This window comes from Mixophyes fleayi, chromosome 3 (assembly GCF_038048845.1).
Source record: "Mixophyes fleayi isolate aMixFle1 chromosome 3, aMixFle1.hap1, whole genome shotgun sequence".
Classification (NCBI taxonomy): domain Eukaryota; kingdom Metazoa; phylum Chordata; class Amphibia; order Anura; family Limnodynastidae; genus Mixophyes; species Mixophyes fleayi.
Window position 1 is genome coordinate 272424574 of NC_134404.1, and position 17748 is coordinate 272442321.

Genomic DNA, 17748 nt, shown 5'->3' on the forward strand with positions numbered 1-17748 from the left:
ATTGTACAGTTGAATACTCTTATTATTTTGATGGAACTACACCTAATAATGATCTTTCCTGTATAAAATGTGCATGGAAGGTACAAAAAGCAACAGCCAACCTTTGGATATCATTTAAATATTTTATCCTGATAATTAAAACCTTCATATTGCACATTGGTGCACAACTACAGGCATACGTGCCCCTAGCCCACATATAGCTAAGAATACCCCGATAAGCCCTGTTCCTACTGTAAATGTATGCTATGTGTGGTGACATCACTGCCATCCACTTGCTATTCAGGAAGTGCTGGCTGACAGGAAATACCTGGCAGCCATCAAGCAACGTATGGCTCAAATTCAAGAAGGAATGGAGTGTATACTGCTGTGCTGGACACTCAGACAAGTCAAAAAAAGGTACAGGCACCTTGCTAAATTTAGCTGGTGCTGTAGATAAAGCTGACATATTTGTCTATTCATAAGGGGAGGATCTGAGCATCTATCCTCTGATTGGCTGAGTGACTGCATCAGGCAATCAAAGCATAGCAGTGGCAGTGAGGGGTTTCTGAATGAACAGGAAACTCCTCTGCACTACCGAGCAGCACAGGCTGGTCCTACACATCTTCCGTAACGGCGACGATACATTCTGATGTCTGCCCTATCAACTGTCCTGGTGATCGCATTCTAGCCCCGCCCACTAGTGAAAGGGGGCAGAGCCATCGGGCAGTGGGGCCCACCTTTTCTATAAAATGGTATTTATTTGAGTCATAATTATTTTTGCATTGGTTTTGGCCAGAACTTTTTGTATGCATAGACATAAACATGCATAAATTCATAATATAAATCAATAGTATATTGAAAATGGTGAGGATTACCATTGATTTTTCCCTTTGCGTGTGGTTATGAAAAGTCCCCCCCCCCCCAAAAAAAAAGTCTAGGTCTGCCCCTACCTTAGTCATCCCACACCTCCGTGCTGCCCCACCTACCGCTTACTATATTAGCAGCTGGTTATCAGTATCTGGGGGGTGCTGCAGTGACAATATATATTTTATGGAAATTAGTTAAAAAGCACAACCTAATCTATTAAGGCACAGCAAAAAGAAAAGGACAAACCATGTTGCATTGGAGGGGGGTGAGGGGTAAATTTAAAATATGGGGACAGATTTTTAGTTGGGTAGGGCATGTCCAAGATCAACTCTAAATTTTGGCTTAAAAATAAAGCTATCAAGTATTTGTGTGCTACCAGAAAAAGCAGACAGTGTTTTCCCTAGGTGCAAAATAATAAACTAATTTTCACCCCTAGCATTCTAACATGGTTTGTCCAGGAGCAATTTTACTCCTTTCTTTTTTGCTTGTCATGGCTTAATGAATCAGGCCCTTAGAGTTCAAGTAGCAGTTACAAAAAGAACACCATAGAACTCATTGTGAAATAAAACCACAACTGAGATGCTGAGCACAGATACCAATGAGCACCAAATAATGTCCTATTGACTGTAAAAAGACCTTAATTAGTAGGACATTTAAAAAATTAATAATATGCATAATAATTACATTATAGGCATGGTCATATTTTGAAGGCATCATCATCAAGTGCTAACTCTTCTTAAACAATTAGAGTTAAAAAAAAAATGTAGTTCTATGTATATATTAAATGTTATATTGGTTGTACCACATGGTTTCACTTGTACTTAATTTATTTCCTTCTACAGAAATAGCAATGGCAGTGGGTCACAGTGGATAAAAAAGATTAAGGAATCATGTGCTACATTTTCCTATTGCATAAAATATTCATAATGCAGCATATAATACATATTCTTGTCTTTGTTTAATTTTTAAATACCAGTTTTTCACAGAACTAAACTTTGTACAAGAAACTCAGTGGCCTAGATATGACATGTACAGCTTAAATGAAGAGATGTTATTAAGGTAATATTGGTAATTATGACTAGGGTCATTTACTAAGAGCAGTATAAATGTATTACAGCATAATTCCCAGTTGGGTGTGCAGTTGGATTCATTGGGGCAGATTCAAGTGATCGTGTTACTCTCGAAAGTAATGCGGCCCACACACTATTACCATTAGTATGGTAATAGTGCACATGTAATAATGGGCATTATTACCGTTATTGCATTAATTTCAGCGCTCATTTTTGGTTTTGGCTCAGGGAGCGGCAAGCAGAAATCCGGGTTAAAATTACCGTATAAAAATGACCATATGAATAGTAATAGTGCGCAGGCCGTGTTACTTTCGAGAGTAGCGCGGTCAATTGAATCTGCCCCATTGAATAAAGGAATTATGCTATTTGTGTATATGAGTAAAGGGGGTGCTACTGGACTGAGAACTTTGTATTCATCACCCGTTTCTCACGGTTTAATGTACTTTTTAATCCTTGGCCCCGTCTAAGTATCTACACCAGAGCATCAGTGTATTATTTGTATCATTATTTCATGTTATTAAGTACATTTTGCCCTTGCTATTACCTGCAAATTTGTATGTAGTATAAATATAAAGAATATTACAATATTTTATAAAACTAACAAGACAGCAGAAGTCATTTTGCTTGTGTTAGCTAATGTAATTACCATTTGTCTCAAATGTCCATTGTTATGAGGTGCAGTTTAGATTTGGTTTGTAATCAGAACAGTGTCTAAGTTAACTAGCTGGCAGCCCGTGTTAATTAGCTAGGTCAACAGGTAATCTGAGAGGTAATTAGATGATATACAATGTGCCTCCACTGAAATAGCATTTGGAAATGTATCAATATGTATCATCATCATCATCATATATTTATATAGCACCAACATATTCCCTAACGCTTTACAATTGGGGACAAACATAGTAAACTAATAAACAAACTGGGTAAAACAGACAAAGAGGTGAGAAGGCCCTGCGCGTAAGCTTACAATCTATGGGATGATCATGGTGATGAAGTTGATGATCATGATGGTCTTGATAAAGATGATCATTATGATTATGATTATTATTATTATTATTATTATTATTATCAATATATTTGTTATTATATCAAAATGTATCACAGACTCAGATGGCGTAACACTGCTGATAATTTGTCAAAAGTCTTGTTTCATGTAAGCATGCAACTTCATGTTTAGTGTATCCAGCCAAAATAGCTAATTGAGTCAAGCCATTCCATTGTATAATCAAGGTAACAGGGACAGTATGTCTAGCAGATAAAGTGTCCAATGAGAGACCCCTACTGTAAGGGGGAGGTATGAGACATTTGACTCTACTTCCTGTGTATACAGTGAAGAATATAGGGAGAGTGTCACGATTTACATTCTGCAGCTGCTGTCTGCAGTGACTCTATTGGATTTGTTATGATTTCTACTTGTAGTACCACTGCCCACCAAAGGGGCCACTGTGCTACTTTGATTATTCTCCTTGATCACTGTGAGTGGTTTCTGCTGCATGAGGCCTATTTATACCTGCCTGCTTCAAACAGTCTGGGCCAGATCATCAGGTCACTCCTGTGAGCATTTCCATGTGCTTTGTTCCAGTCTGCTTTACCAAGTTGTTTGTTCCAGTCTGCATTACCAAGTTGTTTGTTCCAGTCTGCATTACCAAGTTGTCAGTTCCAGTCTGCATTACCAAGTTGTCAGTTCCAGTCTGCATTACCAAGTTGTCAGTTCCAGTCTGCATTACCAAGTTGTCAGTTCCAGTCTGCATTACCAAGTTGTCAGCTCCAGTCTGCATTACCAAGTTGTCAGCTCCAGTCTGCATTATCAAGTTGCCAGCTTCAGTCTGCATTACCAAGTTGTCAGCTCCAGTCTGTATTACCAAGTTTCCATCTCCAGTCTGCATTACCAAGATGTCATCTCCAGTCTGCATTACCAAGTTCTCATCTCCAGTCTGCATTACCAAGTTCTCATCTCCAGTCTGCATTACCAAGTTCTGTTAAGTCTTCTATATTGTTGATCCCATTGAACTGTTGCTCTGTCTGTCCATTTCGGTATATCTGTGCCACAATCCGTGGTGGATTGTTATTTGTGTTCTTAATAAAGCCACTTTAACCACTTACGCTCTCTCCGTGGTCATACCTGGGAAATCCTGACAGTATGATCTGGCCATAATACCAAGCCTGCTGCTGCACGGCTTTCATCTCTTTTGAAAAGGATTTCCAGGGTAGTGGCCTACTCCGTATTCAACATTAAGACCATGGCTGTTATTTCCTCCGAAAATTCTCAGTTCCAGTTGCTCCAAGTGGACATTCTTCAACTTCGCACTCAAATAGCGCAAGTATCTTCTTTGCTGAACCAAGTGCTTAAGCAACTTCCAGTTTCCACCCCTAATACATCCTGCTGTAAGGAGTCTAACTGTGCTGCTATCATTTCATTACCAAATTTGTCTGCCTTTGACTTTCTGCAAGCAGTACCTTCCAATATCCCTGTAACAAATTCCAGGTCTTCAGGTGCTCCACGTCCTCACCTGACCGAAGAGGAGCGATGGCGCAGGAGGACCTACAAACTGTGTCTTTACTGTGCCAGTGATGTACATTTTTTACAGGATTGCCCGCTCCGTAGACTCCGACCATCTTCAACCCCTACCTCCAGCTCTGAATCGCAAGCTTCTGTCTCCGTTCCAGAAACGCTGTCTGCTCCCATGAGAACCCGGATTCCCCAGTTTGACCCAGAGGGGGCGCTGCCTTTAATGTCTGCTCCAGAGGGGGCGCTGCCCTTAATGTCTGCTCCAGAGGGGGCGCTGCCCTTAAAGTCTGCTCCAGAGGGGGTGCTCTCCAGAGGGGGCACTGCCCTTAAAGACTCCTCCAGAGGGGGCACTGCCCTTAAAGACTCCTCCAGAGGGGGCGCTGCCCTTAAAGTCTGCTCCAGAGGGGATGCTGCCCTTAAAGTCTGCTCCAGAGGGGGCGCTGCCCTTAAAGACTCCTCCAGAGGGGGCGCTGCCCTTAAAGACTCCTCCAGAGGGGATGCTGCCCTTACAGCCTTCTCCAGAGGGGGCGCTGCCCTTACAGCCCTCTCCAGAGGGGGCGCTGCCCTTACAGTCCGCTCCAGAGGGGGCGCTGCCCTTACAGTCTGCTCCAGAGGGGGCGCTGCCCTTACAGTCTGCTCCAGAGGGGGCGCTGCCCTTACAGTCTGCTCCAGAGGGGGCGCTGCCCTTACAGTCCGCTCCAGAGTTGCCTGTCCATGCGGTTCAGTCCGAGTTGCCTGTCCATGTGGTTCAGCCCGAGTTGCCTGTCCATGCGGTTCAGCCCGAGTTGCCACTCTATGCGGTTCAGCCCGAGTTGCCACTCTATGCGGTTCAGCCCGAGTTACCACTTGGTGCTGTCTGCTCTGTGGCCTCTCACAGCGCTGTCTGCTCTGTGGCTTTTCACAGTGCTGTCTACCCTGAGGCTTCTCACAGTGCTGTCTTCCCTGAGGCTTCTCACAGTGCTGTCTTCCCTGAGGCTTCCCACAGTGCTGTCTACCCTGAGGCTTCTCACAGTGCTGTCTACCCTGAGGCTTCTCACAGTGCTGTCTACCCTGAGGCTTCTCACAGTGCTGTCTACCCTGAGGCTTCTCACAGTGCTGTCTACCCTGAGGCTTCTCACAGTGCTGTCCACCTTGAGGCTTCTCACAGTGCTGTCCCTGTCAACTCTGCCACCCAATCCGGGCTCTCTGTCAAGTCATCTGCCCAGTCCGGGTTGTTTTCTGCCAAAGGTGTCCTGCCCGAGTCCCCAGGGATGTATGTTCAACCCGAGCTGGCCAAGTCTCATGCTAATTCGAATTCATCCTCTGTTCAAGTCTTCCAACCACCTACCTTCAATGGGGATATTAAGCAATTTCAGGCTCTTATTAAGTTTTGTATATCCTATTTTCCCTCTGTATCTGACCTCCTTAATACTCAACGAAAGCAAGTGTTTTACATGTTAGCCAACTTTACAGGGGAAGCTCTGGAATGGGCAGAGCCCTTAATTGAAACCCAAGATCCCATCCTGTCTGATTTACAACTTTTACTGAGGCCGTGATCAAAGAATTTACACCAGCACTTGCCAATCCCACTTCATCTATACCACATGTTCTATCTCCGGCTACTCCAACCTTGAGATTATCGTTTTCTTCGCTCCATTTCCAGCAACCTTCTAAAAACCATAAAAAGAAAGTAAAGAAGAAGAAGAAGAAGAAGAAAGATTCTCCTGGATCTCAACTCCCCTGTGGTGTGGTTTCTATACCCTTCCCGTCCTTGCATGAAGCCTTCTCAACTACATGCCCAATTCTGGACTATGTCTCTGACTTTTCAGACCATCTCTAGTATTTGTGCGTCTGGAATCCGCCCTTTAAGGAGGGGGTACTGTCACGATTTACATTCTGCAGCTGCTGTCTGCAGTGACTCTATTGGATTTGTTATGATTTCTACTTGTACCACTGCCCACCAAAGGAGCCACTGTGTTACTTTGATTATTCTCCTTGATCAGTGGGAGTGGTTTCAGCTGCATGAGGCCTATTTAAACCTGCCTGCTTCAAACAGTCTGGGCCAGGTCATCAGGTCACTCCTGTGAGCATTTCCATGTGCTTTGTTCCAGTCTGCTTTACCAAGTTGTTTGTTCCAGTCTGCATTACCAAGTTGTCAGTTCCAGTCTGTATTACCAAGTTGTCAGCTCCAGTCTGCATTATCAAGTTGCCAGCTTCAGTCTGCATTACCAAGTTGTCAGCTCCAGTCTGTATTGCCAAGTTGTCAGCTCCAGTCTGCATTACCAAGTTGTCATCTCCAGTCTGCTTTACCAAGTTGTCATCTCCAGTCTGCATTACCAAGTTGTCATCTCCAGTCTGCATTACCAAGTTGTCATCTCCAGTCTGCATTACCAAGTTCTGTTAAGTCTTCTATATTGTTGATCCCATTGAACTGTTGCTCTGTCTGTCCATTTTGGTATATCTGTGCCACAATCCGTGGTGGATTGTTATTTGTGTTCTTAATAAAGCCACTTTAACCACTTACGCTCTCTCCGTGGTCATACCTGGGAAATCCTGACAGAGAGGACAATGCCAGGGGAGCTATTCTAGCTTGGAGGGTCCTGGTGTACAAGACATCAGCGAAAAGGACTCTGGGCCAGACATCGTGGTGCCGCTGGAGGAAACCCTACCAGGACAGGGTCTGTGTGTGCCAGTAACCCAAGCTGGGCGACACCGTAACTGTTTTGCTAATCGGCAGTGGTAATATTGTGGGTAAGACTCTGAAAGAGACTGAGATTATTACTTTGGAGTGCTGACTGCAAGAGGCTGCTGGGGGATACATGCTACCATTTACCCTGTAACTTGTGAACATCTTGTGGTGTTGTGCTGTAGTAATAAAGTCTTATTTTGGATATATTCTGGTCTACACGAGTGAGTTGAATCCCACAGAGGGTAACTTCCATCCCAGCTAAGGGTGGTATCCTCACAGTGTATAAGATGGTGCCTGTTACTTTCAAGATGCTTTTGCTGTACTATAAGTCACATAGAGGAAGAGCATACAATCACACAGGATTACATACATATTTATTAAGGGAGCCCAAAATCAGCATTAGCTTACATTCTTTGGCGCCTATTTATTAATGGCTGCAGCCCTCTCCCTAATGCCTTATTGCAATAATAAGGGATGATATAACGCAGCTATTTATTAAAAAAAAATCATGCCAGGATAGCACATCCGAAAATTGACTGTCCTGGCAATGATTTTACTAACAATTCCAGGATCTGACACCAGAGTCTTTAATGCATATGTGGGACCTTAGTTCGCACATGAGCACAGTAATTTTCAGTATTTAATGGAGGGGAGAAGATCCCTCTCCTGCCATGCTCTCCCCACAGTGCAGAGCAGTTTTTCACCACGAAAATTACGCACATGCACAGAGGACTGTTGCCCCCCTATAGATTTTAAGAACCATTTCTCTATATTGATTAGTATTTTGTGTTGCAGGACATTGTATTTTTGGGTACAGCAGGGGATAACTTGCTCTTGGCTGGCTTGTAACTGATCGACCTTAAGATAGCATAGGTAATTCTTGCACAGTTTAAATTATATTTAATAGTCAACTCACAGCTTTTACTAGTGAGCAGAGCCGGACTGGCACTTCTTGTGTTTGCCAGAAGGGCTGATGGCTGTATGGGCCGGTTCGGCTCCCTGTGCTTCCGAGTCCCGCTGCTTTTATTTTCGCGCGGACACGCAATGTAACGTCATGACGTAATGCGCAGCCGCGTAGAAGCCTTCGCGTTGCGCGGTCTGTTGAGGGATTAGAGTGCTGAGGTAAGTTGGTGTTCTCAATTCTCTATTCTTTTTCTTTGCTTACCATTCGGGGGATAGCGAAAATGGTGCAGGGGGGATATTGACAGGTACTGCGTGGGGGAGAGAGTAACCAAAAATTACTGCAGGGGGGTGGGGGGGAGGGCTTAAGTGAAAATGTCCGCCGGGGGCAGGGGGGGTGAGTGAAAATGTCTGCAGGGGGAGGGAGTAAGTGAAAATGTCAACAGAGGGAAGATTTGAGTAAGAGTGAGTGAAAATGTCTGCAGGGGGAACAAAGTGAAAATGACTGTGGGAGGGGGAGTGAAAATGTCTGCAGGTGGGTTTTAAGAGTGAGTTAAAATGTCTGCAGGGTGGGTTGTACGAATGAGTGAAAATGACTGCGGAGGGGGGCAATGGCTGTAGGAGGGGGGAAATAAAAATGGCCAACGTGTGTGGGGGACAGTATATTACTATAATGTTTGTGGGGAACAGTATATGACTATAATGTGTAAGGGGGACAGTATATGATTATAATGTGCGAGGGAAGGGGGTGGTCTTAATTAGAGATGCTCACTGACCCCCGTGTTTTGGTTTTGGATCTGAATTACCGTCGTGTTTTGGTTTTGGTTTTGCCAAACCGCCCTTGCGTGTTTTGGTTTTGGTTTTGGTTTTGTTTTGCAATTTTGTTTAAAAATCAATGTTTTTGGGCATAAAATAACCTAATTTAGTGCTCCACCTGTTTCTTGGATAAGTAAGGTAATTCTAAAGATAATAAATTAGGAAGAAAACAGTTTAATCCCTGGTAGGCCGTCTTTAATTCTGCACACAAACCCGGTTGTCTTCCTCTTCATCTTAGCCTATTTGCAATGCATATTACACCTTCCACTTGTAGTTGAATAGAAAAAAAGCAGCCTGCATAGACTGTAGAATTAGAAAGTAAAAAATAAATGGACCAAGGTAGTTTGGTGGCTATCTATGCCCCCCACCCATATTACATCATAGGAGCCCCCAGTCTTAAGTGCCTAGGGCCCCCTCATCCCCTTCCCCCAGAGCCTTAATCCAGCTCTGGTTAGCAGGAGGAATCTGAAAGTTGCTTCCAGTTTAAAATTAATATTTCAACGCTTGTTAAATTGGTGCTTTTCGCTTTCCCAGTCCTCTAATTGGACAGCGCTAATCTGTGAAAATGTATTTAATACTGGAGAAATGGACCTGTAGTACATATAGTATAATCACCATCTTGTACCAGGACATGCAGGTAGGCACATTTCCCTGCATTACCCTGTAATTCTTTCTTTTCTATATACAGTTGATGAGGTGCCCAGCATATGGATCTGAATGTCTTAGGCAGATGTAATTATTTGTGCAGTTTTAGTAAAATAATGTTACTTGTCCTTTGCATACAATGACACATCTTACCATAATAATAGTGAACATATGTTCCAAAGTGGACTTCAAATGTTGCTCAGTGGTTGCAATGTGTCCTCAAAATTCTTTGTTCCAAAGTTTTTAATACAGTATATCCATATCTGCTGGTTTTTCATCTAAAATTTCCTTTGGGGACCTGAATTGCTTTTTTATTTATGCAAATTTGACCAATGAGTGTATTTCAAGATGCACCCCCACATTCTGGTACTGCCCACAGAAAATATATCTTTGCCTAGTTTTTCAAGTTTTCAGATCCTCCTGAAATTGGGTTGGTGGAATTAGTGCAATGCCACTTCCAAGTCCAACCAGCTACCCACTTAGGACCACTCCCTTATTACTTTAACTTCTCAACTTTTCTCCTAAAATATTGCTCAGTTTAGACTCATTTATAGCTGAATTGCGTTGTTGGATATATGTATCTAGCAGAGACCTAAATATGCTGAGACTGAAGTGTCTACACAGGCCAGGGGGGTGACATAGTATGCAGATACACTTGCCCTTACTGCAACTTTAGCTGCCACAGCCAGTTATTTTGAAGGAAAAAAAGTTTCCTGAAAAATACAAACAAATGCTATTTTAATGGAGTGAGTCTGCACAAATACAAAGTTCTCACATTGAAGAGAAAAGGTCTTAGGTGGGAGTTATAATGGTAAAATAAGCCTCATGGATCTATTATACCTAATTCTAACAAATATGTAAATGTTTAGTGACTTATTATGTATTTCCGAGGATTAAACCACACGTGTTCGGTATCACTCTTCTTGAGGAATAAAGTAAAACTGTAGCAGTTATCTCTCCTCTGAATAAATGAAACTATAGGAATAGAACTATGGCTCTTGGTGGCATGTTCCTAGTGTGAGATTTATGTGTCATGGTGAGATAACGTGTGTGTCGTTTATAAATAGATATATATGTTCCATTTGTATAAAGGATCCATCAAAATGCCCAACAGACAGAAAGAAACAGACCTCCTCAAAAAAGTGATAAGCCAGGTAGAAAACATTTACAATTTTTATTGTGTCATCAATGCAAATATTTTACATTCATTGACATGATAAATAAATGGCAGCATTAATATGGTAAAACACCTGTAATATTGTATATGCAGTGTAGGTCTTAGCTTCATTCTTCACTTGCTCATACATCATACAGTACATTGTGGCCTAGCAACAATTAAAATGGACCACGGCTATGCAATAAAAAGTTCTTCAATATTTAATGCGCCAGAAACACTGTCATTTCCTTGGCAAAATATAGATAATTATCCTCTGAAATAGAAAAAGGCAGAGGAAACATGCAACAATAAAACAAAACAGAGTCTATAATGCCAACACTGAGGTAAAAATGTTCTGGTTGTTCCAAATTAGACTTTGTTAACCTCCTGGCTCTCCAGCTGTCTTGAATTGCAGCTAGCTGGCAATTCATGCTGGGAAATACTGTTCAAAGACAACTGGTGGAACACTAAGTGGCCTACGTCTGTTCTACATGTTGGTTCACATTAAGCTATAGGGAAATAAATATTTTAACCTGGTACAATAAATATTATCTATGAAAATAGTTGCAAAAAATTGGAATAATTTTATTCACGTTGCAGAGTTTATAATAAATACTCAATAGTGCAATACATTTCTACGGGTCTGTTTTAAATTTTATGCATATTTATTGCAAACACCTTAATATTTTTCACACATGAACCAAAAAAAGTGTGACCTTGGCAGCTATCTCAACTATGACACTGTAGGCAGTAGTTAGTAGCTGCATATGAAAAATGTGTTCAATGTTTTTTATCCGTTATGCAAGTCATAAACACAGATTGACATAAAAAAAGCAGTAATATATATTATTGGTGAGACAATTCATCAGTTATAATTTACATAGCTCAAATATACAGATAAAACAGTAACACGTATATTTCCTTAACCACAGTGATTAAAACTGTACAAACAATGATCAAGAACTGTACAGTCCCAAGTTTCTCATGAGAAGAGTGATAAATATTCCATACTTTCCATACTAACTATCTATCACTAGAAGGTATTTAGATTTACTTGGAGATTGAAGGACACATAAATACTTTTGGAGAACCACCACCTGTATTTATGAATGTTGACTACAATTGCAATTGGTAGAACACACAACTCTGCCCTTAGCAATGTCTTGAATGACATAACATCCTGGTTGCTCCTTCATATCTGTCTGATATAAACATAACTAAAAGAGGCTTTTCATCCAAGCCACGTGCACCAATTTCATGTTGTAAAATTGTATTTCTAAATATATATGGTAATCATTTCTACAGTATTAAAAAATTGAATAGTTGGATTACATTTTTGTATGGTATGTACTCATTTTTTGCATTATGTTTGGCCATGGTGGCCTTCATCTGTGCTTTTCAACAGTAAAAATATTGCACAGTAAATGGCTGCCATCATCAGCAAAGAAACTCTATGTGTAATGTGAAATATATCATCTTAGGTCCTGTAAGAAAACCTTTTACAGTGTATGCTGAAATACCATCTAGATATAATTTCAGGTTAAGCAATGCAGATCTTGAACTAAAATGATCAGACACCTGTAGCATTTTCCTAGCAGCAATTCTGTACCTTCATATGCTGAACTTAGTCTAATGCTTATGGCTTTTAGACTTTGTTTTTAGATTGACAATTGCATCAATAAATCCCCTGACAGAAAGATTAAGCAGCAATTAACGCCTGTTGACCTTACAACAAAATATGTTTTTTGTTAATATTTATTAAATAGGAACAGCTAGGTTGGGTACTTTAGCAGCAAAATATATATACAAGGTATCGTATATTGTAAGAATGCTTTGATATGCTACCTTTCATAATAGATGTCACCATTGAACTGAGAGATTTTCTCATGCTCCAGTCAATCAGTGACCAGCTGCTCTGATTGGCTATTTTCAGACAGGCTTCTTTGTATTTATTTAGATCACTGCTCTGCTAGGAGCAAGTATGGTGTCGTCCAAAAGGAGTTCACATTTTTTTTTAACTGTTGAATTACTTCAGCATGGAAGAAAAGAAAATTCTTATGGATTTATGGATGCAATAAAGATGGAAGCAAGAGAACTGGTGTTTATTTCTAATAAAGGAAAATTTTCACTTGTGATGTGTGTTTATGTAATATTAGTTTACAGTGTGGAATGGCATGTTCCAGCAGGCCCTGGCTGTCAGGACATGTTGGTGTTTGTCATTCTCCAAGCACCAGCATGCCCAAGCAGATAATGGCTGCTGAGACTTGTAGTTCTATACACTAAACTAATTGCTTTATTAATTTAGCTCAATACCCTGAGATCCACCTCCAGGCATCAGACTGGTTTTCCTTATGAGGATGATTTTTTTGGGCCTGACAGCCTAGGGATTTTTGCCCCATGCTGACTAGATTGGGGCTGGTTCCCACAATGACAGGGGAAGTCCGCACTGTGGGTCTCCCTGCTATACTGTGACCCAGCCTGGTATTGGTTGAGGCTGTCTTAGAGGGCCCCAACACTGTTTGTTCCCCTGCAGTAGCGGTAACCAGCTTAGACTGTAAGCACTGTTGCTGGTAACATGCATGCTAGTTTTTCTTTATAAATGAAATACATTTCCATTACTAAAGACTAGTGCGGATGGTCATTATCATCTTGATTAGCTACAGTTTTATGCCTCTTAACATGCATATCTGGATATGTAGCCTAAGTGTGCATACCCTTACAGCAAATCAGTTGTGCTTGCACATCCCCAGTCTGCCTATCCAGGTGTAGAGGGATGCAAATGTAACTTATGTTTCATTCAAAATTTCACATTGTTTTATTGCACATACACAGTCAATTGTAAATGAGGCCTTTATGTTCTGTACCGCTCCTTTTGTTGAATTAAATAAGAGACATGGATTTTCCAAAAGTTGTTGCTGTAGAAGTCAGTTTGCAATTTGCCCTGACTGAGAAAGTGTTGTGGCACATATCTTACTAATTAAGGTGGCCACACATTGTCCTTCGGCTCAACAATGGGATCAATATCCATTTTGACCACTCAACAGGCCTTGATGCAAGATAACTTCCAGTGTAACCTTTATCTGTTAGTGTGGTCACCTTATGACTGCACTCACAGGCCAATAGCAGTTAACTTTCTATCAGCGTTCCCGACAATCCCAATGGTTATCGCATCAATTATTGATTGGACTGCTGGTACTACAGCATGTGTGGCTAAAATTAGTAATTGCATATGAATATAGAATAGCTTGTGGTCTTTTTATTTTTATGGGCCAACTTCAAAGCAGCACAGAGTTGACATGTGCATAGGACCCCTACTTCAATGTTCGCTCCCGTCTCTTGACATGGTTTTAGTGTAAGTTCCATGTATTAATTGATATATTTGTTGTACACTGCTAGGCAATTTTAATATGAAATAATGTTTTAAATGTCATATGACATTTGTAGCAATTTAAAATAAAGCAAATCAAATATCATCAAAGTTCCAATGCTGAAATAGAATTGAAAATATTTGTTAACAAGGTCAAACAGCTAATTTGAGCAAACAGATTTTCATTGAATAACCTTACCGCAAAAAAAAAAAACATTTTGGGAAAATACACAACATGTTAAGAATCACCGGCCATGATACTGTATCTATTTAGTACCTGTAAAAACTAGATGTGAAGGAGACAGTGGTAAGAAACAAATGGAGCAGTGGTAGTTTTGTATTTCTGGCAAACCTCACCCTGAACAAGTTAAAAATAATGAAAGTTTAAAGCATTTCCTTTCAAATAAAATGTTTGTTATATTAGCTTTCCTTTTACACTATTTTAATAAATTATCGACTCAGTTCGCTAACATCCTGTTCAACTGAATTAATGTGTTTGTTGGAATTGAAACAGTTTATAAAATCAATCAATAAATTAATTTGAAAAAAGCCTATGAAATATACTCTACATCTCCCTGCAAAACACAAAAAAAATGAAATTTTATTGAGCCAAAAATTGAAGACTGAGCCACATTACGGTAATTGTAAACATAAATATGTGTCACCCACAAGGTGACTTCAGATCTTAGTTAAGTATCATGATTATTTGCTACTAAGACCAGTATAACAGATGTTGATGGCGTATACCAACATTTCAACTATGTATAACAACAGGGTAATATATATTTCTTTAGATGTAGGTTACAAGGTTGTGCTTAGTTAAATATACTGCATCAGTCTAACTAGTAATACAGAGAACAAATAAATATGGATGTTAAGACTCGGAGCCCTCTTAAAGATCAAAGTTAGTGCAGCACACTTATTATTTGCTTTTCTTTCTGTAATAACATATGCTATAAAAATGTCCTTCCATTGCCACCTGGCAAGCCCTGTGGTGCTTCATAAATGCAAGAACTCTGTCTACAAGGTAGATGAGGTTTGCTTGAAGTCCCTTAGCACAACTGAAGCATATGTCACACTTGGGGGCGTGCAGAGTACTGACTCAGACACAGGTGAACTAGGCACAGAACTGCCTGAAGCTACTGAATCCCGGAAAGGGGATGGAGGAGTCAAAGCAGGTGAGTCCTCCAGTACTAGTTTGCTTGGAACAAGTTCTTCATCGGGAGTGTCTGTACTATCATATATGTAATTCCGAATGAGGTTCAATTTTTCATTCTCTACCTCCTCTGTGGAAGAGTCTATACCTTCACTGAAAGCCGCCATCTGAAGTGGAAGCACTTGCTGAGTGGGATAGATAGAATCGAGTCCATTCTCTGGGCCTGGTATTGGAATAACAGAGTTAAAGTCTGGAAAGCCAGTTGAGAATTTGTTGATCACTCCATGAAGTTGGTCCAAAATAGACTTTTGCAAAGGTAGGCTTTTGGAGACTTGCTCTGATAGGAATACTGGACCCTCCTCAAATTCTTGAGATGGTGGAGGAGTTGAATTTAAGCGCCTATGTATCACCATGGATGGGCTGCTGGGCAGGTTGAACCTCGCTGACTCATTTTCTTCTTCCTCTTCTACATTGTACAAGGTGTTAGTGCTAATATCTGAAAACGTGAGGCTCTTGCTTTGAACTTGGTAGCCTTTGGTTATAGGCTTGATCACAGCTGTCTGGTTTGATGACCCTGTCTCCTTGGTCTTCACGTGCACTGACAGTCTGTGCCACATGTGTTGTCCCTTCTGCACTTGTCTTCCACCTGGTTCAGACCATGACACAGACTTTCCATTAGAACTATGAATAAAATAAAGATGGATGCATTTGAATAAACAGCATGCAGATAATCACATCAAAATAAAAGTAGCAAAATATGTATAAATGAGTGGTTTTGTTATTTGAGAATAAAATTACTTTTATGTTTGCTGTCATTCAGTGTATTGGTTATTTAGCTTTTAAGTTATTATTAGGAGTTATCTGAGACATATAAAGAATATATAAACTATGTAGCATACACATTATTTGATTTACAGCAAACTATTTTTTTAATATCTATATTATTTAAGTAGTGAAAAAAATATTTTACCCATAGTACTTTCTATCGTTATGTTGCTATTTATGCTATTGCACTATTAAATTCATTATAATTTTAAATGATGGGGTTTTCGCTTCCCATATATATCTTATTATCATCTGTTTCTGACAAAACAGAAGTAGTAGTGACAATAGAGATGATTACACTCAGCTTTCAAATATCAAACATACTTCCTTTAACGGAAAGATATCAGAATAGTATTTTTGATGTGTTGCACAAATTAAAATAGTTGTTTTTTTTTTACATTATAATATAAATATATAAGTTTAGTACAAAGACCTGTTTGTTTATTTTATTGTAATGTCTGATTAGGTACAGTCGTACATAAAAATTATGCATTTTAATAAAATCAATAGAAAAATTACCTTGAGTTTGGCTTCATATGGTTAAAAAAAATAGCTTGCACTATTTTCTTTTAAAGTTTTTAATGTTTTACTTACATATTGCAAAAGGAATTAATAAATAGCTAAATTATGTTTGCTTGATTACTCCCTATTTATTTATGAAGCATAACATATATTCATTATACATGGTTTGAAGTTATTTTACCACTGGACAGGTTTGGTTAATTGTTTATTACCATCCAGTAGGCCAATAGGTATATAGTATAGGGGAAATGTATTATATTATATATATATGTCTTCATGTAGCAATACTCTGTATGATTTCCATGCAAAATATTTCTCAGCAAAAACTGATGAATGCAAAATAGATTGGCACAGATGCAACAACATAATCTTAGCCCATCAAAGCAGTACAATGAATGAATTTCTCAGCTTACAATCCATGCTGACACCATTTGCCCGTAGCTGACATGAAAACATGCAATAAATATAAGTACATTTAATATCATTTTAAGCAATTACACAAAGACAAGTGAAGCATGCCAGTTGTTAAAGTATAAACCAACATATATGTTTATGCATTTCATTGTCAATCCTAGAAACAGATTTCCCCACCAAAAATAGAAATAAGAGAGCACAAAATCACCACTTAATATAATTCATTATATGTTACCACTCAGAGCCACAAGAGGAAAAAGGAGAGTAAAGCTCTTTTAAGAGCAGCAAAATATGTGGGTGGCTAATATACTGCAAAAGTGCTTTAACCCATACTTACCAACTGTATTAATTTCAACAGGACTGTCCCAATTTTAGGGCTCTGTCCTGCTGTCCCATCCCATAGACATGTTTGTCCCGCTGATGGGAACATTGAGAGAAAAGAGGTTTCTAATGCGCAGCCTAGTTCTATACAGTGCTAGGCTAACCTCTGGGTGCGTGGCCATGGCCCCATAGTGACGTGTCCACACCCACATTCCGCTGCCGGGACTTACATGTTGGGAAGCATGCTTAACACCTGCCTATCATACTGCATAACACAGAGCACACCTCTATTACAGTGTTTGCCCATGGTCCTGTAAAACTGTTCTGCATTGACGTTTTATGGGTTTTGCATTAACCTTTTATGGGTTTAACTGGTGGAAACAGTGAAAAATATTATTCAAAACTCCTGCCTACTACTGCTACAACACTGTAAGACAACCCCCTTCATGCATTTATAGTTTTCAGTTTTCCTCCTAAAATATAGCTCAGTTTAGCCTCATTTATAACTTACATACATCATGGGATTCAAGGTA

At 40.0% G+C, this 17748-nt stretch overlaps 1 protein-coding gene across 1 annotated transcript in view; it reads right to left on the reverse strand.

Moving 5' to 3' along the window:
• Positions 1–10611: 10611 nt before the first annotated feature.
• The window catches only part of GRM1 (glutamate metabotropic receptor 1), a gene marked incomplete at its 5' end in the record, with an annotated part of 396475 nt that continues 389338 nt past the window's right edge, over positions 10612–17748 (reverse strand). The window contains one exon of the mRNA XM_075203596.1: positions 10612–15814. Coding sequence (XP_075059697.1) covers positions 14998–15814 — 817 coding nt within the window. The remainder of the gene's footprint in view (positions 15815–17748) is intronic.